Source organism: Vicugna pacos, chromosome 3 (genome assembly GCF_048564905.1).
Source record: "Vicugna pacos chromosome 3, VicPac4, whole genome shotgun sequence".
Lineage (NCBI taxonomy): Eukaryota > Metazoa > Chordata > Mammalia > Artiodactyla > Camelidae > Vicugna > Vicugna pacos.
In genome coordinates this window covers 53,581,898-53,606,537 of record NC_132989.1, presented here as the reverse complement: position 1 = coordinate 53,606,537, position 24,640 = coordinate 53,581,898, and the positions used below count along the sequence as shown (strand labels likewise).

Here is a 24,640-nt window from a genome sequence, read left to right as displayed (position 1 = left end):
AGCAAATAAAAATTAGAGAAAAGAAAAACTGCTTTGCTGTTAAATATAAGGTCAAGAAGAAAAAAAGCAATAGTGACAAATTTTTTAAACAGATCTATTTTCTTTAAAAAAAAGTATGGCCTACATAAAATCTACACTTCATCTGCAAAAGAATTTCAAAGATCATTTTGTAGAACATGTTCAGGAATTAGATGAAATTTAAGTCAACAAAAAAGACCAAATGAAATGCTTACTTGAAAGGGGAACTGACGATATTTCAAATATTCTGCAAGTATATCTAACATCCGCACCATTTGAGAAAAAATAAGAACTCTATTGCCTCGTTCTCTTAGGCGAATTAAGAGTTTGTCAAGAAGAATCAATTTTCCGCTACTACGGATTAAGTGCTATAAGAAAACAAATTAAAATTGTCATGTTAAAAAAGCCAATAAAACGAAATGTGCCTCATGTAACACTTGTTTTTTTTTTAAGTATTTTAAATTGAGATTTAGAATTTTCATAATGTTGGAAAACAGTTTATTTCAGTTTTCAAAATATTCTAGAACCTTCATCATTTTGCTCTATGACTAGAAATATATTCTAATTTATAAGTATAAGTCACTGATCCTAGCACTTCAAAGCCCTACTATGCTCTGCGTGGCAATTATGCCTTCTTCACACACTTCATTTGTCTTCTGGAAGTGATAGGAAGGATGAGACCTAAGGTCTAGACGCCCTTCTTACCATGTGTCATACCACAAATTCAGCACAATCACTAGTGAAGTTTTTTCAGAATTAAGAATACACTAAGGGATTTTTGCTGGATAAAGTATCACAGCCCATGGTTAGAGATCCAATTTTGGAAAAATGATTAATTGGATAAATTATAATTATAAATCTTTTTATAAAGACTGAAAAATAATATATACCATTATTTAATATATCATTAACCAAAGAGAATTTCTAACATATTAATTCAGTTATAACTGAAATAAACATTTCTAGAATTTTGCTTTACCACAAAGTAACCATATTTTAAAATTCTTACTTGTAAGGCCTCCTGTTTATTATAGAATTCATTATTATCTGGTGGTTTAATGAGGTAGCAATGGTTACAACATTTCTTTAGCTCCATCATAATATTCAAAAAGCCTGAGGTACTGCCCTTGGAACCTTTGCTGAGGGCTTTGTAATTCCTAGTTAATATCCATCTGTTTAAAAAAAATATGAAAATTATGTAGCAGAACAATTACCAGGATGAATTCTATAACCATAGAAAAAAGAAATCAAAGCAAAACTGCACCATTATGAAGTTCACAACTTCATATACAATGGAACAAACCTTGTTCTCCAAACTGATGAACCTCATTTGTAAGACTAATCAGAACACAAAACTTGTTAACTGAACCATTAACTATACACAGTAAAGGCTTAATGTAACACACTGAATACAGTGTATTAATCCCTTTCTCCCCAAAATTTATTTTTTAAATGGTCAGCTGTAATATCTTACCCTCCTACAAATTTCACATTCCGCAGCTAATGAAGATACCAAAAACCTCATAAGGATATTGTCTAGCCACACTGCCTTCTCTGAATTACAATTACACAATACACATACAACTTAAGAGAAAAATGATGAGTGGTTATTTTATTACTGCAAACAAGACGTAACATTTCCTCTCACCATGATCTACCTTGTCTAACTCCTTTTATTTTCTTCCTTTTTACAAAGTGACTCTTCAGAGGGACTTGTAACAATTATATCTCTCATTTGCCTCAAAGTGATAGAAGGTACAGGAAGAGGGAGTGCAATTAAGACTGGCTATGAGCTGAAAACTAAGCTGAGTGATAGGAGTTCATTACATTACCCTATTTCTGTATATATTTGAAACTTTCCATAATAAAAACCTAAAATTTATATAATAAATGTATTTTTTTACATAGATGGCACTTAAAGATTTTACATAAAATATGTTTCTCAGAATTCAAATGAATGTAGCAGTGCATTTTATACAATTAAATGTTTAAATAGATATTAGAACAGGTATTTCTTTTTGATTCTTCCAAAGTGTTACTATATAGATCTGACATACATGAGTTATATAAAATATGATTCTTTTCAGAAAGCAAGGGGGCCTAAAATTTTGTTCTAAGTTTCTTTTTCTGGCCTCTACCTCTGTCAACTACATGATTATCATAATTACATAATAATGCTTTGCTAGCAAGGAAATCCTAACACTTGAAACCCTCTTAATATATGCCCAGGAGTTGGACTGCTGAATCATAGGGTAAGTCTATTTTCAACTTTTTAAGGAATCTTCATACTGTTTTCCATAGTGAAAACACCAAACTATATAGAACAGGGAACTATATTCAATACCTTGTAAAATGGTTTAAAATGAAAAAGAATATGAAAGGGAATATATATATATAAAAAATGTACAAATGAATCACTATGCTGTACATCAGAAATTTTAACACCGCGCCGTAAACTGACTATACTTCAGAAACAAAAACAAAAACAAAAAACACACGAAATCCATTCTACAATGTATCAAAGGATGCAACTGAGAAAAGCAATTAATGATGTGTTAGAAAATGAATTATTTAGTCTTATGTCACCCATGATCTTGGACATGCCATTGAATCTCTCTTTGCCTCAATATGCCACAGAATAACCAATTCTAAAATTCAGTAATTGCTATTGCTCTAAGACTCAACCGGGGATGGGGGGCACCTCAATGACACAAGGATGGGGGGTTATGTAAAATTAAATATTCAAAACATGTACTCTTGTTTACAGCTTACTTGTAGTATTGTTTCTGTAAAGCACTCATTTCCATTCTTAAAATCTGCTCAACCTTAGCAGGAAGAGATTTTTCCACATCTTTCTTAACTCTGCGTAACAGAAACGGCTCAAGCTCCTTGTGGAGGCTTGCATAACCATATTCTCTGCCTTTGCCATGTTCTTCTTCAAAATCTTCCCAGGAAGAAAACCTTAAAAATTTAAGCAAATGGAAGAATCATGAAAGAAGTCAACCTGCATGTGAGATTTTTCAGGGTAGACAGATACAACAAAATAGAGATTTTTAGGGAAAAAAATGAGCTAAAATTAATCACTTCTAATAACTATCCTTCCAAGAAATCTATTAAATATATAGAGATAAAATATAGTTGTTTCATAAAAATTTTGATTCTCCTTGAGTTAAATAAAGATGAAGTATTTTCAAATATGTAATTATCACAAATATTTTACAAAGAAAAGTTCTGAATCTACTGAAAGAAAACATGTATGTTATCATTTGGACAAGTTATTAATCCTTATTTAGTATGGTTTTCCTCATTTAGAAAATGGGATTTCCTAACACCACGTTATTGTCGTCACTGCTGCTGTTAAGTACTAAAAATGATACTACTTCCATTTTTTCAAGCAAGGTATATTTTGAACACAGGCAAAATCAACTGTTACAATTTATTACACATGGCTTAAGCTTTATTTACAAAATTGAAAAATTAAAATATTACTACACAGAATATTCCATCCCATTTCCTATTTCTTTTCTTAATAATCTCTGGTCCAAAGTCTGGGGCAATAAAACCTCTTTCTGACCTTATTACCTACATTAATTATTTTCCTGGTAAACTTTGCACACAAAACAGTAAAACTGTGTATCTCAGTTTATCTTACTTTTCTGGCATAATGAAATGTAGCAAAGACCAGAGCTCTTTGAGGGAGTTTTGCAGAGGAGTTCCAGTGATAAGGAGACGGTGATTGGACTTAAAGTCTATTAAAGTTTTATACAGAAGAGAGTCATCATTCTTTAATCGATGTGCTTCATCTACACCTATAAATGCCCAATTCAGACCTCCAAGGAATGCCTTAAAATAAACAGAACATAGTATATTTAGAGAAGAATGAAATTCAAATCATTAAAATAAGGCAAATTTATAAACCTCTGTCTAATATTCAAATAAAAATTATGTATTAAACATGCAAAATAAAGTTCCCTCCATGACTAAGTTAGCCATCAGAAAAACAGAGCAGGGGGAGGGTATAGCTCAAGTGGTAAAGTGCATGCTCAGCATGCATGAGGTCCTGGGTTCAATCCTCAATACCTCCATTAAAGAAAAAACTAAATAGACCTAATTACCACCCCCCCAAGAAACTAAAAATAAATAAATAAAATAATTTTAAGAATTAAAAATTAAAAAAGAGAAAAAAAGAGCAAAATATCAAGTGATAAGTTTTTTCACTGGCTTACACACTGACAATAAAGAAAACTTCTGTAATATAATTTAAAAATTTTATGAAACATTTTTAGCCTAAACTCAGTAGAAGCCTCTATTAATGTCAATTAGGAGAAAATATAACTTTGGAACAGTGTCTTATTCCAAGTATCATTACAATTTACTACACGACTTTTAATAAACTGCATTATCTCCAACATACAAATGTCAGTCTCTGACAAAACAGAGACAGATCTGATTCTGCTACTTAATAGTTGTTAACACCTCAGGCAAGTTCATTGACCTAACTTAACTTTTCTTTATAATAGAGATAGCAGTATATTATAAAGTAACTATGAAGCATTAACTAAGACAATAGGTATAAAGCATTCAGCACAGTGCTTCACCCAGTGGTAGCTTAATCCTGTGAGGTATCTTCCTCCTCTTTAAAGACCTTACAAATCAAAAGGCACTGTGCCAAACTACTTTCATATTCTTTGGTTTGTTTAACAACACTTTTAAAAAGGAAAAGGTGACCTTTACTTCAAGGATCATAAAAAAAAAAATAAACCAGATTTGACCTATAGGCTGTAGTTTGCTTGATTTAAGTTATCTTCTCATCCTACCTACAATGTACAATTAAGGAAAAACTGACATACACCAAACAGAAAAACACAGAAAATACACACCTTATCCTTCAATAAGATTTCGTAAGTTGTTAATAGTATATTAAATTTTAACCGTTTGGTCTGTGGATGCATCCATTCATGAGTTCTTATCTATCCAGAAATTTCAAAAACAATTTTAAGACAAACATTAGGAATACTCTTAATTGAATATCTAAAATAAAATCCATTCAAAATACACACAGAACTACGTATAGTATGTTTATGTAATAAAATAGTTTTAACTATCCTTTACATAGTCCAACAAGCTACAGTGATCTTACCTATCGTAAATAAAATGAGAATAACATCAAAAACTTCCATTAAAAAAGACACATTTTAAAATACACATTTCTCACTGAAGGAAGTTCTCGTCTGACAAAACACAAATGATTAACTCATGTAATAATATAACATTTATTTGATGAAATATGTCTCAGGTTTGCTTCACAATAATTGAGAGGAAAGTACCACGTAGAGGCACAGATGAAGCAAACAGGCAATGGTTAAAACTGTGAAGCTGGAGATATGCACATGGAGATTTATTATACTCTTCTGTATGCTTTAACGTTTATTTGAAATTTTCCATAAGAACAGGAAAAAAAATATACATAAGGTAACACTAAACCAAAAATTAATTTTTATTAATAATGTACTGAGTTACTTTGTGTCAAGTTCAATGCTACAAACTAAGACTTTATAAAGAAAAATTTAAAAATTTGCCCTCAAAGACAAGTGTATCTTAATTTCTAAATTTGTGGAGAAACAACTTACCATGTTTCTGCTGTTAATGTCACCTAAATAAACCACAGCATTCATTTGAGAAGCCCATGTCTGAATCTCCCTTTGCCAGGAAGTGAGAGTGGAGAGGGGTACTACTAACAGAAAAGGTCCGTATAATTGGTGCTCATGAAACAAATAGTTCAGAAATGAGATCGTCTGTATTGTTTTTCCAAGGCCCATCTCATCAGCAAGTATGCAACTATTTCCTCTACAAAGATAAAAACAAAAAGCATGTATACAATATTCAAATTTATAAGAAATCTTTTACATAACCCATATACAAATTTATATGAGCAGCTAAATAAATTAATCTGATAGGCAGTTAATAAAAATATGCCATTTTTATTAACTGTTAATAATAAATGTAAAGGCCACTGTATAAGAGAAGAGGGAGAAGTTTATCATTTTAGGCCAAAAGCAGCTAAAAGATTTACAGTATTATCTATAATCAATTACATAGATGAACACAATCCATCTACTACAAATGGTAGAGTCCATATAAAACTACAGCTATGGTACAGTTAAAAAAAAATTACACCCTAGTCACCCACATTGCCAAGAACAGAGTAAGGGACATAGGAGAGAGGCCTAAAAGGGTACTAGAAATACTGTCCAGGATTAGTGTGAAATCAAGTATATATATTTTCTGATTTTAAGTTCAATGAAAACTTGTTTCAGTACTGCAAAAATCAAAAGGTTAAACTCTGCTGGATTTTCTTCTTAGTATGTACTAAGTATTTGTTTATACATGGGAACCTCAAAGACCTGCTTTTAAATGCCAAAGAGTCTTTTCTTTTACATTGGTGGAAATCTTTTCCAAATCCTCTATTTTTAAAATTGTTATCCTATCCTCTTAGACAATTCAAAATATACTTACTTGCACCAAGAGTGAGCAAGCCAATTTAAACCATTCAATTGATAATCTCTTAATTCTAAACCCTCATGTCCTCCAATATAGGACGGCTGCTTCTTCAGGGCTACAAATCTTGGCCTTTGTTTTAATACCTTTAGTAGAAATAAATGTTAATATGAAGAATTATTAAACACAAGAAATTATATTAAAAGATGAAGATCTCAGCTTTTACCATAAATTCTGAAATTTCATCTCAAATGATCAAGCTCAGAAATTCCATGATTCAAAATATATGAGGATTCAAAGACTGTTTTCTATTGCTATAACAATATACCAATGACATATTTTGCTCTCTTTTTTGAACAAAAAATGACAGCTGTAAGTACATGCTTGCTGAAATACTTGGGTCCTATGTAAAGTAAAACCTGTATTAAATTCATTCATTTAACCATTGTTCCAGGCCTGACCTGAAAAAAACCCATAAAACTGGCTTAAATTCCTATTTGGTTTCTGATTTCTAAACTACCATTATGAATTTAATTCCATCTTGTAATAAGAACACAAATTCTAGTAGTACATAGACCCCGAAACTATCACTTAATAACTTTACAATATTAGGCAAGGTAGTCCTGTTTACTTTCTTATGGGAACATCCGTCTTTTCCTTTCCTACTTTCAAGGAAAATATTGACTACATTTTAAGTCAAGCATATACATCTAATTTCCATGGAATTTTCCCTGTTTGGTCTCCCTAAACCATTCCCCACAACTACCACCACCAATTTATTATCTTTCTGAAACAGTTTCACTCACCAAGGTTAAGACAGTACCACATCTAAGATATCACAGCAATTACAGGAACATCATTTCCCGTAAGACCTACCAACCAAGCAGTTCTCACCTTCAGCCTATCTGAAATCAGGAACCAACTCTCTATGTGGGCTTGTAATATTTATGAGACATAAATACATTTTCAGTAATTAAAAACAGCAAACAATACTCACTTTGCAGTCTTTAAAAGGAGTAGTTTTTGACTGATTCCTGCTAAAATACTCATCTATGCATGCTTGAAACTTTTTGGAAATGAGAGCTCCATCTTCCCAGCTGCACTCTGAGTATGGAAGGCCCTGCCATTTGCAATAATAATCAGGATAGCCAGCTGCTGACTTCTGATTGGAATGAGCTGTGAGATAAATCAGGTATTTATTTTTTTACATTGAATTTTACACAAGGAATAATTCTTAGTAAAAACTATACAAATAAAAATATGTCATCTGGTTTACAACACTCTATTATTATAGTGAGAGCAAGCTACTGTATTTGATGTTTAAGCAGTAAATTTAAGACTTTTTTTCAGATTTTTTCAAGCATAGAAAGATAAAGGTATAATTAGAATAATTTATTACTAACCAATTATTCGCTCCACTATTTGATACTGCTTATGGAGATCATCTGTAAGTTCTTGCTGGCAATTATAATATTCCACATCTTCTGGAGAAGCATTCTTCAACCTGAAAGATTATTAATCCAGAAACAGACTTCAAAATCTCCTCTAACTAACCCATCCCTCAAATACCATCTGTAGCACAAAATCTCCCATTGTGCCATTTATCATGAGAGCCAGTTTGAATAATGAAGAAACTGGAATAGAAATAAAGCATCATTAGTTTTTAACTTTAATATAAAACTTACCATCTTTTTGTTTCCTGATCTTTTTTCTTATAATTATCTAATTTTTTCATTCCTCTAACATTCTGCTGCTTAAGGGTTTCTTCTGTCTCCCAAGTATTGTGGATATGTGACCATCCTTTCCACTTTATTAAATACTGGACCTCTCCTGGTTCCTTGTTTTTTTCAAAATCTGCATTCGGGTCACCATCTGCTTCAACTGCATAAATGGTTGTAGTAGCACCAGTAGCTGAAAAGGAAATCACAATACAGTCTACTTAAAACTGTTACAGAAGTATCTCCTTTCAACTCAAACATTCAAGAATATAAATAGAAAAAGATACGTTCTTTTAAATAAGGAAGGTGATACGGTATAAGAATTCTGGAGAAACGATACTACACATTTATAAGAGAAACAGCATTTTAGACCAGAAAGGTAATCTAATTTAATCTCCTCAGTTTTAAAATTAGGAAAAATAAGGTCAAAACACAGCAGCACGCCTAAGATCATATAGCAGTTTATAACTGATAACTGGTATATTGATAACTGAAAATTAAAATATTTAAAATCATCTTTGAAAAGTTATGTCTGAAATCATTATGTGGAAGGGACATCTGCACTCCCATATTCATTGCAGCATTACTTATAACAGCTAAGACAGGGAAAGAGCCTGAGTTTTAACCCACAGATAAGTGGATAAAGAAACTGGCATATACATACACATATATACAATGGAATATTATTCAACCACAAAAAGAGGAAACTCTGCAATTTGTGACAATACAAGTGGACCTTGAGGTCACTATGCTAAGTGAAATAAGTGAGAGAAAGACAAATGCCCTGTGACCATACTTAATATACGGAAAACAGAGGAAGAAGGGGAAGGAAGGAGGAAGGGATGAGAGGAAGAAGAGAAGGAGGAATTCATAGAATGAGATATCAGATTTGTAGTTACTAGAGAGAGGGGGAATATGATGAAGGCAGTCAAAAGGCATAAGTTTCCAGTTATAAGTAGGTACAGGGGATGTTAATGTACAACATAACAATTATAGTAAACACTGCTGTGTGGCATATCTGAAAGCTGCTAAGAGAATAGATTCTCAAAGTTCGCATTACAAGGGAAATTTTCTTTATTTTTAAAAATTATATCTCTAATGAGATGAATATTAACTAAACTTATTGTGGTAATCATTTCACAATATATGTAAGTCAAGGTATTATGCTGTCTACCTTAAAACAGTCCTGACTGTCAATTATATCTCAATAAAACTGAAAGGAAAAAATGCATGTCAAGATAAGCAAAAAATAACCTATATATCAAAGATGAAAGAAAAAATGTTTTAAATCAAACCATTTATCAAATTGAAAATACCTAAATAGCAATTACTTATTTATGCATGGTAACAGAAAAGCTCAAATGCACAGGTTAAAATTTTTCTAATATCTGCAATATATAAAGTGAGATCAAATGGATACTTACTGGGAAGAAAATATTCAAGCCAAACAAAGAATATTTTATAGCAAATAAGTAAAACAAAAGAATTCTACCCTATAGGCTTTCAAAATATTCAAGAAATAATTTGCTCTAGTAAATATTATTCAAACAACCAAAAACTAAATACGCTTTTTAAAAGAGTACCTCTGGGATTTCAAAATGTAGAACAGATAAACAAGACTGTACTGTGTAGCACAGGGAAATATATACAGGATCTTGTGGTGGCTCACAGCAAAAGAGAATGTGACAATGAATGTATGTATGTTCATGTATAACTGAAAAATTGTGCTCTACACTGGAATTTGACACAATATTGTAAAATGACTATAACTCAATAAAAAAAAGTTTAAAAATAAATAAATAAATAAACAAAAGAGTACCTCCTTTTCTTCCAATTCGACAATCCATAAATCGTTCTATTGTTTCAAACTCCTCTTCCTCAGGTTGAGGAACATCTTCTCCACAGACTTCCAGTAGATCATCAGAGTCTGTTTTCATTTCTTCATCTTCCTTATAGCTAACATTGACAGTTGCTTGGCGACGAGAACTTCTTTTATCATTATCATAATCTTCATCCTCTTCCTCCTCCTCCTCAGATGAATCAATCTGTCTCTTTTTCTGTCCAATAATCTTCTTCCCATTTTTTGACTTAGATCTAGGGAAGACCAGAGGGTGAGAAGTATTTTACAGAAACACTGGCATAAAACAAGATTTAAGAAACTATAAATTAAAAAAAAGAATACCTTCTAAAACGAACAATTTTCAGCACCAAACCAGGAACATACTATACTTACCTATTTTGAGGTTTTCTGCTTTTAACTTTGTTTTTTGGCTCGTAATCAGACTCTGTTTCGTCGCAACTACTTTTATCTCTTTCTTCTTCAGATTCTGAATCTGAGCCAGACTGAGATGGAGATCCCGACCCAGACATCTGCCAATCTTCACTGTATGTAAAGTATATAAAAGACATTTATAACGAATTTTGTTTCTAATAAAATACAAAAATCAAATAAACTAAATTATATTCCAGTTAATATAAAAAATACTATTGCTTTCACCAATTTTAAAATGTTTATAAAGTAAGAAAAATGCTGGAAAGTGTTCTTCATAGATTTCTCCCATAACTCTAGAGTTTTTTGTTAAATCATTTAGTTATGTCTCAATGAAGGGCAAATAAGTAAACCTATTTTGAACACTGCCACAGATGAAAACATAGTATACTAATTTAAAGACTCAGAGGATTTAATTCTGAAAATTGTTTATAATTGTTATACTTGCCCTTTCAAAAATGAGATTCTAATCCCTTTTATTTTTATTTTCTGGAGACTACAATTTTTAATATACCTTTCAAAATAACTTTTAAAATACTACATATGTTCATTACAAAGCTTAAAATATAGAATCAAAAAAGTTAAAATCAGTCCATCTCAATCAGCATTCAATGATTACCTTACCTTTGTTGCTATTTTTAGTCTATTTAACTCCAATCAATATGTAAAGAAAAAGTACTGGATGCACTGTTAATATTCTGCTATAATATAAACTTCAAATGAAAAATACACGTCAAGTTCTTATAGATACGTTACACCCTGTCTCACAGCTACTGTTCCTACTCTGTTGCTCTCCATCTCTTGCACCAATTACAACTATATTAGAGGTTATGTAAGCAAGCATATGATAAAGTATGGTTTATGATTTAATGGAGAAGCAAATTCTTCATCTTGAAATTTTTTTCAGAGTTTGCATATTAGAAGTAGAATAGACAGGATATATGAAAAGTCTCCATTTTATATTTTTACAATAAAAGTTAAAATGATTTTTTATATCCAACCAAATCTGTCCATCATCCCAAATGACTCTTGCTTTTAAAAACATTCTTTGCTTGCATCCTGCTGAGTTTAGAAGTTCCTAACTCAGGGTAAAAGTTAAACATCTAATGAGACATAGTAGTTGAAAATGCACTTAGTAAATAAGAAGACAGATCTGAAGAAATCAGCCAGAATGTAGCATAGCAATAAAGGATAAAAAACATGATACAAAAGATTCATGGAGGATAGGATGGGTGATCCAACAGATATATGCAATAGATATGATCCAATAAGACAAATACAAAATATATCTATTAAAAATAGTAACAGAGATTTACGGAATGAGAAAGAGAAAATGTCTAGAGATATAATGACTAAATTCTAAGAAACTAGTAAAAGATATGAATCTTCACATTAAAGATGCATAAGGTAAAGTCATAAAGTAGGATAAATAACAAATCCAAAGTTAGGATAACAAAGTGAAAGTGCAGAATAACCAGACAAGAGATATAGTGACTAAGCAGGTCTTTGACATTTAAAAATATATGGGTATAGGGGTACTGGTAGAGCATGTGCTTAGCATGCACGAGGTCCTGGGTTCAATCCCCACTAACTCCATTAAATATATATATATATGTATGTATGTTTGTATATGGGAAAGGAGTTATAGGAAGATAAGGGCATAAAAAATTCAGGTAGTTACAGAAAAATAACTGCTAGAAATTAACAATTTAAATAAATCTAATAAATGTCATGAACAAGAATTTACAAAAGTCCACATTTGGCAAGAACTGTTCATAAAGGAAGATACACAAAAACATTAGGATTTTCTTGATATCAAAGTGATCAGTTGAAAAAATGGCATACTCTTTATGCTTTTTCCTTTTGATCTCACTCGATGAGTCATCAGAATCTTCACTGCTAGAGGAATCCTATAAAGAAAAATTAAGTTAGTTAATGATTCGAATTTAACTATAATAAATTTTTGCTTGCTATATACTATTTAGCATTAACTTGCTAATAACAGTAACTGTAAAGCCTCTTTTTTCCATGTTGTTCTATTTATACCATTAATTAGCACATAATTAATAACATTTTTATCATAAATTTATAACACAGCCAGTGAAGTAAGGTAAACATCACAATGTCAGCATTTTGTATAAAATCTTAAAATCTACCATCTCTGGAGAACATTATTGTTGCCTGGTACAGCCTTAAAAAGGAATCCTAATTGTTGGTATGTCAAATTTTGACTTAATATTTTTCTTCCTCATTAGGCAGTTTTTGATACACAAATATCCCCCACTTCTTGAAAGTAGATTTACACCACTGCTTTAAAAAAAAAAAAAACATTAGTATCTGTTTTCACTAAATGAAAAAAACCTGAAGAAAACGTTCACTTCTACGAAAATAGACAAAAGGCAAAAATAGCGTTCAGCATTTGTTTTGCAGCAAGCTGTTACAGAGGTAGCACACATGCAGAGCAGTGAGAATGGCACCTTCAAACTCCTTTCCCGGTAACTACACTCAGCATCTCAGCATCAAGCTGCCATAATTTTGAACTGCACCTGTGGTCATCTGTGCTTTATCTCCATTTATTTTGTGCATCTATTAGTAAGATGTGTTCTAACATAAATGCTTCTTTGCTTTACACCATTTTGGCTTAGGAAAGGAATACTCTACTTTCAGGTAGTCTAGGAAACCTGCTTTTCTTCCTGAATGTTTCTGTGCAAACATACATGCACGTGTACTCAAGTGCACACAGGAACTACACTGTTTATAGCTGAAGCCTATTCTTTTAAAAGCATGTAGAGAATTGTTATTAACCGTCTATACAAATATGACTTAACAGTACATTTCTTCATTCATATATCTGTGTGAATACATGTTTGTGTTTGTGTACGTTTATTTCCCTAGTATTCACATTTAGTTTAGAAATTCTAGTTTTGCTGTGATGAGCAAATGCAAACAAATTTCCATTGCTTGTTTTGGATTAATCCCTAAAAGTGGAAATTGGGATAAAAATAATTCCACCTTTCAAGGGTCTTGATACACATATTAAATAAAACTATTTCCTATTGTTCCAAAACCCATACTGTTTCTAGTAATTTCATAAATACTTACCCAGTTAAGTGATTGGGCATCATGTCTACTTTTAAGCTAACAGCTTTCTCAATGAAAACTCACCTCTTCTGATCCACTATTAGATGAAGCTTGATGCTGCTGCTGCTGCTGCTGCTGCTGCTGCTGCTTCTTGAGCATTGCAGATCTCTGAACAGCCAGAATACTAGGGCTAGATTTCCAAAACTATAATAGAAATATAAATAAATAAAAGATGAAATTCTGAGAAAATTCTGAGAAAAGGTTTTAATTTACTGAAAAGCAGCACCAACATTTTCACTGCCTCCTAGTAAGTTAACACTGTATTCTTTACTCACATTATATGAAATACAGTATTACTGTAATACAATTAAAATAAAATGCTGAGCTTTCATTGTATATAAATACTTTATGTTGTGCTGAGTTTCACAGACAGACAATATTAATCAATATGCTCTTTGCTGTCCAAGACTACTATTCTCAAAACCAGTGTGCAACATCAGTGCTACTCTGAGTGTGGCTGTTTTTTAATTGGTGTGAGGTGAAGATGAAGAACTTGAGTCAGGATGCAAATCAGCTATGTAACTAAGCACAGTTTGAGTTCAGCTGACTTTTTTTTTTTTGTTGGTCCTAGATTTCCTTCATGAAGGAAGCTGAATGTTCATTTATATTCTGGCCCAAGCATCTTATCATGACTGGTACTCTAAGTAACCCTACTCTGAAGTACAGACCAGTTCTAGTAAATCTTACAGTAACTTTTATCAAACAGCCTACTTGCACTATGTATCTTCAAGGAAGAAGAGTTCTATTAAATTCCTCTATTAGCAATAAAGTATCTCTTTTGAACATCTTGACAGTAGAGATTAGATACTGTAAGACTGACAAAAAAACCACAAAGCCTTTAATTTTTTTCCATAAGATACTAAATATTTATGAAACAATTTCTGCCTCAAAAGAGAAAGTTGTGGGGGAAGGTATAGCTCAAGTGGTAGAGCATATGTTTAGTGTGCATGAGGTCCTGGGTTCAATCCCCAGTTTCTTCTCTAAAAATAAATAAGTAAACCTAATTACCTACCCCCAGCCCCCCAAAAAGACAGTTGTATTTGTGTGTGTGTTTATTCTGTACTTGTTTTATAATTACAGACTGCTCTTCTTCCAAAACAATTAGTCCACAGGTATTTAACCACAATTTGAGAATCACTTTTCAGTGTATTTTAATGTTTAAAATTAACATTTTCTAAAATCTAGATTCAGAATGCTCTAAACCAATGCTATAAATTTTCCCAAAGTAACACAAGAAATCTACCTTTCATTGGATACTTTATTACCTCAGCTCCATCAACTTTCGGTGGTTTTGCTTGAACTTTGTTTTCTCGGGAAGTGTCTGACTCAGACTCTGACTGACTGCCAGATTCAGATCCAGAGTCAGAGTCACTGCTACCTGACTGGCTACTGCTTCCATCACTACTGCTTCCAGAACTCGAACCAGATCCAGAGCCTGAAGCTGACCCAGAATCATCATCCGACTGGCTACAATTTGAAAATAAACAGATTTCAAAGAAAATTCATTAAAAATTTAGTTTACTTAAGTCAGCAGAAAGCTCAAATCATCAAACTTTATTTCATATTTTAGCTTTCTACAGCCAAAAAAAAAAAAGAAAAAGAAATTAATGTTAATCAGTAATAATGGACAAACTTAAAAGACTTAGTACAGTTTTGGCTAAAACATAAGCAATCAGATCACAGTCTTCCTCCAAGATAATGAACAAAACCTACCAAGCACAGAATCTTGATCTAGAAACTTGGGACGACAAGAGGTCTAAGTCAGAATCCCTATTCTTAAAAGGCTAAAGTAGAAATTGTGTGAAGAAAAGGTTAAATGTTAAATATCCTCATAGTAAAAGGTAGAAAACAAATTTATTTGTAGTTTCAACTTGTTTTCAAGTTTACATCTGTTTTCTATCACCATCCCAGAGGAATGCTGCATGTTATAACTGAGCTATGATAATATACAATTTACTAAAAAATAAGATCAGTAATTGCTTCTCAGAAAATTATATTGAATCTGTTATGGTTCCTCAGTTATAAATTTGAAATAGCAAGTTTTCACAATCATTCCTAGCTGCTATAAACACACATGTGAAAGCAATAAATACTTAACTGAGAAACTAACTCATTCTCCAGTACTAATTTTCAGTCAAAGGTAGACCAGAAATAGTCTGGTCTAAGTGATTGATTGTGTAATCCTGAGGGCCATCTGTTCCCATAGTGTTTACATTTGAATTGTTGAAAACCAGGGCATTAAGTTTTTTACATACATGGTACACTAAGCTTTTGATGTAATTTCATCCAGCTCTGTGAGAAACAACAGGTAACGTAGTTTATGTCTATACAACAAAACCCAAGCTTCAGGTCCTCTGCTGTAATTTTCAGAAATACCACCAGATGGAGGTATTACTCCAAGAAAACAGACTGCAATACTAAAAAGTAACCCCTTTCTAAAAGTAATTTCGCCTTTTCAAGAGCAAGGAGTTAACAGTTTCTACATGGAAATAGACACAAAAGTCTGCAAGAAGACTTCTGATTCCAAAACTTAGATATAAATTAAAATGCTTAAAGTGTGAACAAACATCTATTTTTAAAATCTGGGAATCTAGTGGAATGTTTTTCTTCACAGAAACAAAAATTTGCCTCTTAAAGTCTATGATGTCAAGATCATTTTTCCAACAGTTTCTACCCACTAGTCACAAGGTTCAAAAACAGCATAGTGCCTTTTAATTAAGAAACAAAACAAAAATTGCTATATTTTACTCAGGTCCCTTGAAATATGAGCAAGAATATTAGAGAAAAATACTTTTCCTGACACACAATTTTGTTTTTCCTTTAACCCACTAGGTAAAAGACATCTACCATTTATTTAAGAAACTTTACCAAGAACAGTCGCGTGTTATGCACTGGGAAGACTGAGTCTTACTTACTGAGACAAAGCTTTCACCATTAAAAGAACTTCTAACCTGATATGGAGAGACAGTCGTGTCAACCAATAAATACCATGATGTGCTATGTTCAAGATAACTGGTCCAGGGATATGGGGAGCAATGAAGATATAAACAAGTTTGGTACAGTAACTGGGGAACACTTTTAGAAGAAAGTGAGGATGTTAATCCTTTAAGAAAGAAGAATTAAGCAGAAGGGCTTCACTTTAACTGCTTATAAGGTTCTTGAGGTACTGTTTTTATTTTCCAGAGTACCTTACACAGGCAGGTGTTCAATAAATACTCAAAAAGTAGATGGATCAATGATTGGATTTGAAGGGCTATCATGTGCCTACATTCTTAACTGTATGTTGATTAGTCGTTCCAGATGAATAGCTAGTCAAAATTCCTTGTTAATAAATCAGAATTCTTAAGTGAATGTAGGAATCTTTCTTTTCAGGCTCTTTAGAAAGAAGTAGTCTGGCCGGAGATAAATGCAAACAGCCTGCGTCTAGGCTACTCTAATGGCATAATAGGGTTTATTATTAAAATGTCTTTACCTTAGGTATTAGAATTATTCTATTTCAGCCCACTGCTGCATGTTTTTTCTAGAATGAAAATCTAACATGGCCTAACTTTCTTTTTATAAGTCTTCAGTGTTTTTGTAACAAAGTTTGGACACCTATGAGGTCCTTCAGAAATTCATCTCTTCCAACCTATCCCTAGCCAGTTTCCCACTTAAACTCTTAATTCTAGGGGTGGTAAACTACTTGTAATTCTCTGAGAGTTTCTCTTTCCACTTCCTGCTTTTGTATAATTACTTCTCTTTTTTTTTTTCAACCCATTTCCCCTGACTCCAACATTAAATCTACCCCAAATTATATCAGGGGTACTTCCCTCAGCATTCCCACAACATCCTGTACCTATAACTATCTTGGCTGCATGCATACTATGTAATAATCACTGTAGTTTTCTGTTTTCTTTCTTTTTCTTTTTTTTGGTATTCCACCACATGTTCCTAGAATGTTGGGATTTTTACTTGTTCTTTAAATGCTGAGCATTAAATGAACTCAGTGTATATGCCTGATGTGTGGATGGATATATACACAAGCAAACAAATCAAAGATATCCATGGATACAGATCCTTAAATTCACAAACATAGTTTGGCTATAAGAAATATTTCTAACCCTTAAATAACATTTTATTTAGGTAGTAACCGATACCACTGATTTTTTATACAACGTTAAGTATCTGTATAGCACTTAAAAGAGTTATCCTTGTTAAGTATATTAAATCCCACAAGTACAAAAGTAATAAGGTGGTAGATTATTAAAAACACTGAACTCTTTTCCTCATCTTTCTCAACTTACAAAAGAAAACCCACCATCATGTTTATGGGTATTTTGATAAAATTATAGTTTTCTTAAGGTAAGTTGAGTAGAAATAACATATTTAAAACATATATACAATTGAAATTAGTCTTTTCACATTTGTTTTTATATTCAATTTCAAACAAAAACAAGAGAGCTATATAACAAGTAACTATATATAATCTATCAACCAGCTTCACAATTATCAACTCGTACCAATCTTGTTTTAAATAACTCAGATTCCCACACACACAATCTCAAACATATTAAAATTTCATCCATAAACATTTCATTTCAGTACTCATGTAAAACAAGTAACAAAATATTTTTAAACATCAACAATACTAGTATCATACTTGTAAAAAATCACCTACTCCTTAAAATTAAATATTAAAGTAAATATTAAATACCCACTTCAGTTTATCCCTTTAGTTGATTTTGTTTCTTCACTGCCTATGAATGGGAATCCAAACAAGGTTCACACATTGCACTTGAGTCATATTTTTCTTAAGTCTTTTTCATTAATCTGACAGATTCTTCTCCCTCCTTTTTTTTTCTCTTGCAATTTATCTTGTGGAAGAATTAGGTAATTTTTTCTGTAGACTCTTCCGGCTTTCCAGATTTTGCTGACTGTACCCCTGTGGTATTATTTAACATATTTTTTCTTTCCCTTGTATTTCTTGTAAACTGTTAGATCTAGAGGCTCAGATTTAAGTTCAGTTTTTCTAGGCAAGAATGTTTTTTAAGAGTTGTGGGCTTCAAATGGAAGAAACAATGTTTGGTTGTCTCCTTTTGCGTGAGGTTAAGTTCAATCTGTATGTTCAGTTATGTTCAGCTTTATCCTTCCATTATACAGTTCCTCATAAGCCCTATATGTAATGTTTTCAGCCCTATATGTAATGTAGTAATTGATCATATGGCTTCATCTACTATATATTCAGAGGCAGTAAACTAGTGATATTATATCATTATTTACCAAATATATCATTTCTTCACTAATAGGTGGAGTATTTTTATAAAGAGAAACTTTCCCTCATCATATTTGTTAACCTTGAGGTATACAGTTCATATCTGAGAGGGATTTCATTTCTTCTCCTTATTTTCCAGCTTTCAAAATGAGTTAAATTCCTAGCATCCTTTCAGAGTAGACCGGTAATTTTCTAAGTCTCATTATGAATCCATGGATTTGAAATGATCAGTTTTAACAGTCTATTATCGTTGATAATTTGTCCAAATCATCCCATCTTAAGTGAGCAGAAAACCCTTTCTTAATTCCTGAATCCTTCTGATATGACCTCAAGTCATCTTTGACAGTTTCCTCTTTCTGGTCTGACAAGATGAACCAGGCTCATCTTGTGTACTTCTCACCTCAGACTGTAATTCAGGCATTTCATTTATTTTACTTGCTGTATCTTAGAATATACATTCTAGTTTCACAGTAACAATACCATTATTATACGATTACTAAATGTTAAGATTTCTTTAAATTCTTTTTGGCCTTCAGGAATACTCAGCCCCACAATCAAATTATTGCTTTGAGTCAACTAAACTAATTCATTTCTGCATGGCCACCAATTTGGTTTAATTAGCATAATTTGCTTTCATTTTTAGGGACTGCTTTTTATTCACTTTGATTTAACGTTGGTTTATTATTTACTCGGATCCAACTTCAGAGCTCAAAAGTTATAGTAAAAATTCAGCTTCCATCCTTGTTTTCTCTATACCATGTCCTCTCTCTCTCTCCAGTAATTTTTTTAAGTTTTTCATTTATTTTCCCTTTTTTAATATAAGCAAATTATGAATAAGAGTATGTTTATATTCCCCTTTCACAAATGATTACTCACATATTTACAGTTTAATATAAATGATGCCGTGTTATACACACATTGTATCCTGGAGATCATTCCACAGCAGTGCAGGAATAGATATATTTCCCATTCCTTTATGCAACTACATATACCCCATTTGATAGATATATCACAATTTCAACCTGTCCCTCAAAGATAAATATGCTGTTTCCAGTCTTTTGATACACAAACAGTAACACAAAAAATGGTCCACTGCATGTATCTTTTTGTATTTATGGCAGTGTATCTTCTGATTTGCTATTTATCAACCCATGTATATATCTCTTTCAAGTTTTAAATTTATTATCACCTAGCACCCAGATTTTGATTTCTAAAAACAAATCCACACTTAAGTAAACTAGGAGTCCCTTGAGAAATGGCAGATTATATACAGCATAGCACAGGGAACTATATTCAGTATCTTGAAGTAACTTATGGTGAAAAAGAATATGAAAACGAATATATGTATGTTCATGTATGACAAGCATTATGCTGCACACATAGAAATTGACATATTGTAGACTATACTTCGATAAAATATATATACATTAAAAAAAAGAAAAGAAAAAGAAATGGCAAATTCGAAGCTGGGTCAAGGAAGGTGCAAGATGAACCTAAACAAGCTTGCTGTGCCAAAGAACAAAATACTTAAAAAACAAAAAACGAAGAAAAACAAAACTTTATATAAAAGTCAACTTGAATGGGCTTCCATTGGCCAAATCTGATTTGAGTATCAAAACAGACAATAAGAGATTATTACCCAGTAAATAAAACAGGAATCCTCAAGTCCATGCTGATGATAGGAAGGCAGGTAGGAAAGACAGACAGATTTCATAGGAGGGCTCTGATAGAATTCTGAATGTCAACCAGTAATTGTGAACAGGGTGGTAGTGTTAGAAAATTACCATTTTGCAATCATCATAGAAAATATTGGTTCAAATAAAAATCACCATAAGATGCTAAATCAAGTGGGACATTTCGGTGAGTAAGATTATCTGTGTAGTCTCAAAGCATCTTCTCATGAATTGCTTATTAGCTGAAATAGGTAAATTAGAAACTGCAGTAGAAAAAACAATCACCCTATCCTGGCAGCCAAAACTAGTAACACCAATAGGGACAGACAGACATTATGAGCCTCTCAATTTGATACCTTTGTGAAAGGCATTATCATCACTCACACAGTCTTCCAGCTAGGGGATGCAGAGTGCAGGGGATGCATAAATTGGATCAAATCATAAAAAAAAAAAGACAAACCTAAATTAAGAAATATATTTAGGGAGGGGATGGCTCAGTGGTAGAGGGCCTGCCTAGCATGCACAAGGTCCTGGGTTCAATCCCCAGTACCTCCATTAGAAAATAAATGAATAAACCTAACTACCCTTCCCTGCCAAAAAATAAACAAAAATACTGCCCCCCCGAAAGAAAAGAAACAAAAAAAGTATATTAAAAAAATATATTCAATAAAATAACTAGCCTATGGCCTTTAAAATGCTTGTCATGAAAGACAAAGAAAGAGGAAATGTTTCAGATTAAAGAAGATTAAAGAGACATGACAACCAAATCCAGTATTTAATTTTAAACTGAACCCTGTACTGAAAGATGACTGGGATGACTGACCAAACCGGAATAGACTAAAGATTAAAGTATTATATTAATGTAAAATTTCCTGAACTTAGTAACTATACAGGGCTTATGTAAGGGAATTCCTTTGTTCTTAGAAAATATAAACTTAAGTATTACACAAATACAAATACACAAAAGGGGGCATGATTTTTGCAATTTACTCTCAATAATTCAGGAAAAATAAATACGTACTACACATATCATGTGCGTATATATACATATAGAGAATAAAAAGGAAATGTGGCAAAAAGGTAAAAATTAGTACATCTGGGCAAAGTTACTGGTACTATTCCTGCAACTTTTCTGTAATTTCAAATCACTTCAAAATTAAAATTTTAATAAACAAATGAAATTTTTCCAATACCACAGCTTTTGTCACAAATATTTAAAATAGTGAAATCTCATATGCAGGTAGTAAAACGTACAAAAAGTAGAAAATTTTAAAGCTGCTGAAGTCAAATGCATATGAAACAAGCAAGTAAGTAAACATTCAGTGGTATGAAAAATAAAATACCTAAAATCAGTCAATAAAATGGCCAAACTAAATAAGTAAGAACTACATAAAGCTTTGCCTTAAGAAATACAGAAAGGAGTTCGATCGGTAGCGGGAGCGGAGAGCAGACCCACCGCCGCCGCAGGCCTAGTTACCATCACACCCCGGTAGGAGCCGCAGCCAGCCCCAGTCACCATCACCGCAACCATGAGCAGTGAGGCTGAGACCCAGCAGCCCCCCACCGCCCCTGCCCTCGGCGCTGCTGACACCAACTGTGCAGGGAGAAGTGATGGAGGGTGCTGACAACCAGGGTGCAGGAGAACAAGGTAGACCAGTGAGGCAGAACATGTATCGGGGTTATAGATCACGATTCCGAGGGGGCCCTCCTCGCCAAAGACAGCCCAGAGAGGATGGCAATGAAGAAGATAAGGAAAATCAAGGAGATGAGACCCAGGGTCAGCAGCCACCTCAACGTCGGTACCGCCGCAACTTCAATTACCGACGCAGATGCCCAGAAAACCCTAAGCTACAAGATGGCAAAGAGACAAAAGCAGCTGATCCACCAGCTGAGAATTCGTCCACTCCTGAGGCTGAGCAGGGTGGGGCTGAGTAAATGCCGGCCTACCATCTCTACCATCATCCGGTTTAGTCATCCAACAAGAAGAAATGAATATGAAATTCCAGCAATAAGAAATGAACAAAAGATTGAAGCTGAAGACCTTAAGTGCTTGCTTTTTGCCTGTTGACCAGATAACTAGAACTATCTGCATTATCTATGCAGCATGGGGTTTTTATTATTTTTACCTAAAGATGTCTCTTTTTGGTAACAACAAACATGTTTAAAAAAAAAAAAAAGCCTGGTTTTTCTCAATACACCTTTAAAGGTTTTTAAATTGGTTCATATCTGGTCGAGTTGAGATTTTTAAGAACCTCATTTTTAATTTGTAATAAAAGTTTACAGCTTGATTTTTTCAAAAAAAGAAAGTCAACAAACTACAAGCACCTGTTAATACAGGTCTTAATAAAAAAAAAGAAAGAAAGAAACATAAAAAGGTAAAAATACTAAGGAAGGGAAATCAAAGACCAACTGTAATAGAACAGCCGCCTTAGAAACTGCCAGTCTCTGAACTCAGAATGTCACCTTGTTCTCCTTAGTAACAGAAATCCCAGTGTTACAGTCCACCCTATATAAAAAAGTGCACAGCACAAACTCCCTGTAGCTATGTGTGGCTATTAAAGTTCTGACAAAATGTTGGGTTGTACTTCCCAGAAGGCTATTCAATAAGGGCTGATTCAGCTAGGAGATGCTCCCTTTTTTGGTCCTTTCAGATTTGCCTTGAAAATTTCCAGCTGTCTGACAGTAGGAAGAGCGCTTAAAATTCACATTTGCGTAGGTTCTTTTAGTATAAAAGCCAATATGCTTTTCTAATATTCCCAAGGTTATGATAAGTCAATGTTCTTAATAACTTGAATGACCACAAAAAATTAATATTCTGCTCAGTAAGAAAGACATTAAATCCATTTTTAAATTGTTTTTTTTCCAAGTTAAGTTTTTAGGAGCTTTAGTGCAGCTGTCATCAGTGGTTTACTACTTCCTTATGAGTTCCACGTAACTAAAATGCTACAATTCTGTATCTAGGGATCAGCTTAGAGAAATGCTTCTCAAACTCTAACCAACGTCAAGATGATCATTCCGCTCCAATTTTTCAATTACATATGCCTGGGCCCCGTCCCATATCACATGGTGAAGCCAGCACCTTGTGGGGTTTAACGGCTTACCTCTGATCTTAGCATAAAACGACTAAACTCTGCTTTCTGCCTACCTCTCTGATTTATCTTAAAACTACTTTCTTATCTGTATTCTGTACCCTAGTCTCACTTGACTTCCTTCAGCCCTTAAATTTGCCATGCTTCCTCACCTCACAGCCTTGATATAAAGCAGCTCTCTGTACCTGGAAAATGTGTTAATCCTCATCCCACCTACCTATAGATATACTCTGAAAATATATTTGTGAATAGTACCTCCTCATTACCTTTCATTTAAAAACATAAGCCAAAGTCTTTCACAGGAATTTTCTTATTCTTACTCCTGGTTTCTCTGACTCTAGTTTTCTTCATTTGGGTTTTTTCATCCTCCAAATCATCTAATGGAAAATTGCTTTGGGAAAAATAATTTTAAGAAGTTTTTCTTTGAAGAGGATCTGAAAACACTAGACCCACTTCCCATGGAGTCACAACTGTCTACTCTTAGTAGCACTGGTTCCTTTCGATGATGTATATGCTCTCCAATTCACTAGTCACCTCCCCTAAACAGATGTCTTATACCTGGACAGTTTCATTCATTTATTTTAGCTGTTTGGCCCTTATCGTACTTTTTCTTATTTATACTCTAATTAAGACAAATGTTTTAATATCTCCATAGCTTTCAAAATACTTTGATACTAAATTCCATTTTATCTTCACAACAACAAAAAAAATCCTTGAAGGCACATACAAGGAGTTTTTATAGACCATTTTCAGAGGAGACAACCCTTCCAGGGTCCCAGCTTTAAGGAAACTTAATTCTGTAGTCAAATTAGTTCCAACATCAACCTCAGCCTCCTGTCTAGAGGGCCTGTATCCTTTCAAATCCCCTCTGTGTTGCCATGTTTGCTCAGAGCTTACTAGGTGCTCCTTACTGCTCTTTAAGTTCCCTTCTGTTCCTGGCACATGAAAGTTTCCTCTAAAGTTCAGCTGTGCACCTACATTTT

At 33.1% G+C, this 24,640-nt stretch overlaps 1 protein-coding gene and 1 long non-coding RNA gene across 6 annotated transcripts in view; one reads left to right on the top strand and one right to left on the bottom strand.

The window, feature by feature from the left end:
* Nucleotides 1–16,995, top strand: part of LOC140695614 (uncharacterized) — a 73,421-nt gene extending 56,426 nt beyond the window's left edge. For all 3 annotated transcript variants that reach the window (XR_012071299.1, XR_012071298.1, XR_012071297.1), the window contains 2 exons: nt 10,559–10,619; nt 16,477–16,995. This is a non-coding gene — a long non-coding RNA (uncharacterized lncRNA). The remainder of the gene's footprint in view (nt 1–10,558; nt 10,620–16,476) is intronic.
* The window catches only part of CHD1 (chromodomain helicase DNA binding protein 1), a 71,768-nt gene that overhangs the window by 32,257 nt on the left and 14,871 nt on the right, over nt 1–24,640 (bottom strand). For all 3 annotated transcript variants that reach the window (XM_072958349.1, XM_072958350.1, XM_015246723.3), the window contains exons 3-17: nt 14,910–15,111; nt 13,669–13,788; nt 12,349–12,413; nt 10,468–10,617; nt 10,054–10,328; nt 8,202–8,427; nt 7,920–8,020; nt 7,514–7,692; nt 6,535–6,662; nt 5,649–5,865; nt 4,899–4,988; nt 3,671–3,861; nt 2,791–2,979; nt 1,028–1,190; nt 234–386 (exon numbers count right to left, since the gene is read on the bottom strand). In XM_072958349.1, the coding sequence (XP_072814450.1) occupies nt 234–386; nt 1,028–1,190; nt 2,791–2,979; nt 3,671–3,861; nt 4,899–4,988; nt 5,649–5,865; nt 6,535–6,662; nt 7,514–7,692; nt 7,920–8,020; nt 8,202–8,427; nt 10,054–10,328; nt 10,468–10,617; nt 12,349–12,413; nt 13,669–13,788; nt 14,910–15,111 (2,449 nt within the window). The remainder of the gene's footprint in view (nt 1–233; nt 387–1,027; nt 1,191–2,790; nt 2,980–3,670; nt 3,862–4,898; nt 4,989–5,648; nt 5,866–6,534; nt 6,663–7,513; nt 7,693–7,919; nt 8,021–8,201; nt 8,428–10,053; nt 10,329–10,467; nt 10,618–12,348; nt 12,414–13,668; nt 13,789–14,909; nt 15,112–24,640) is intronic.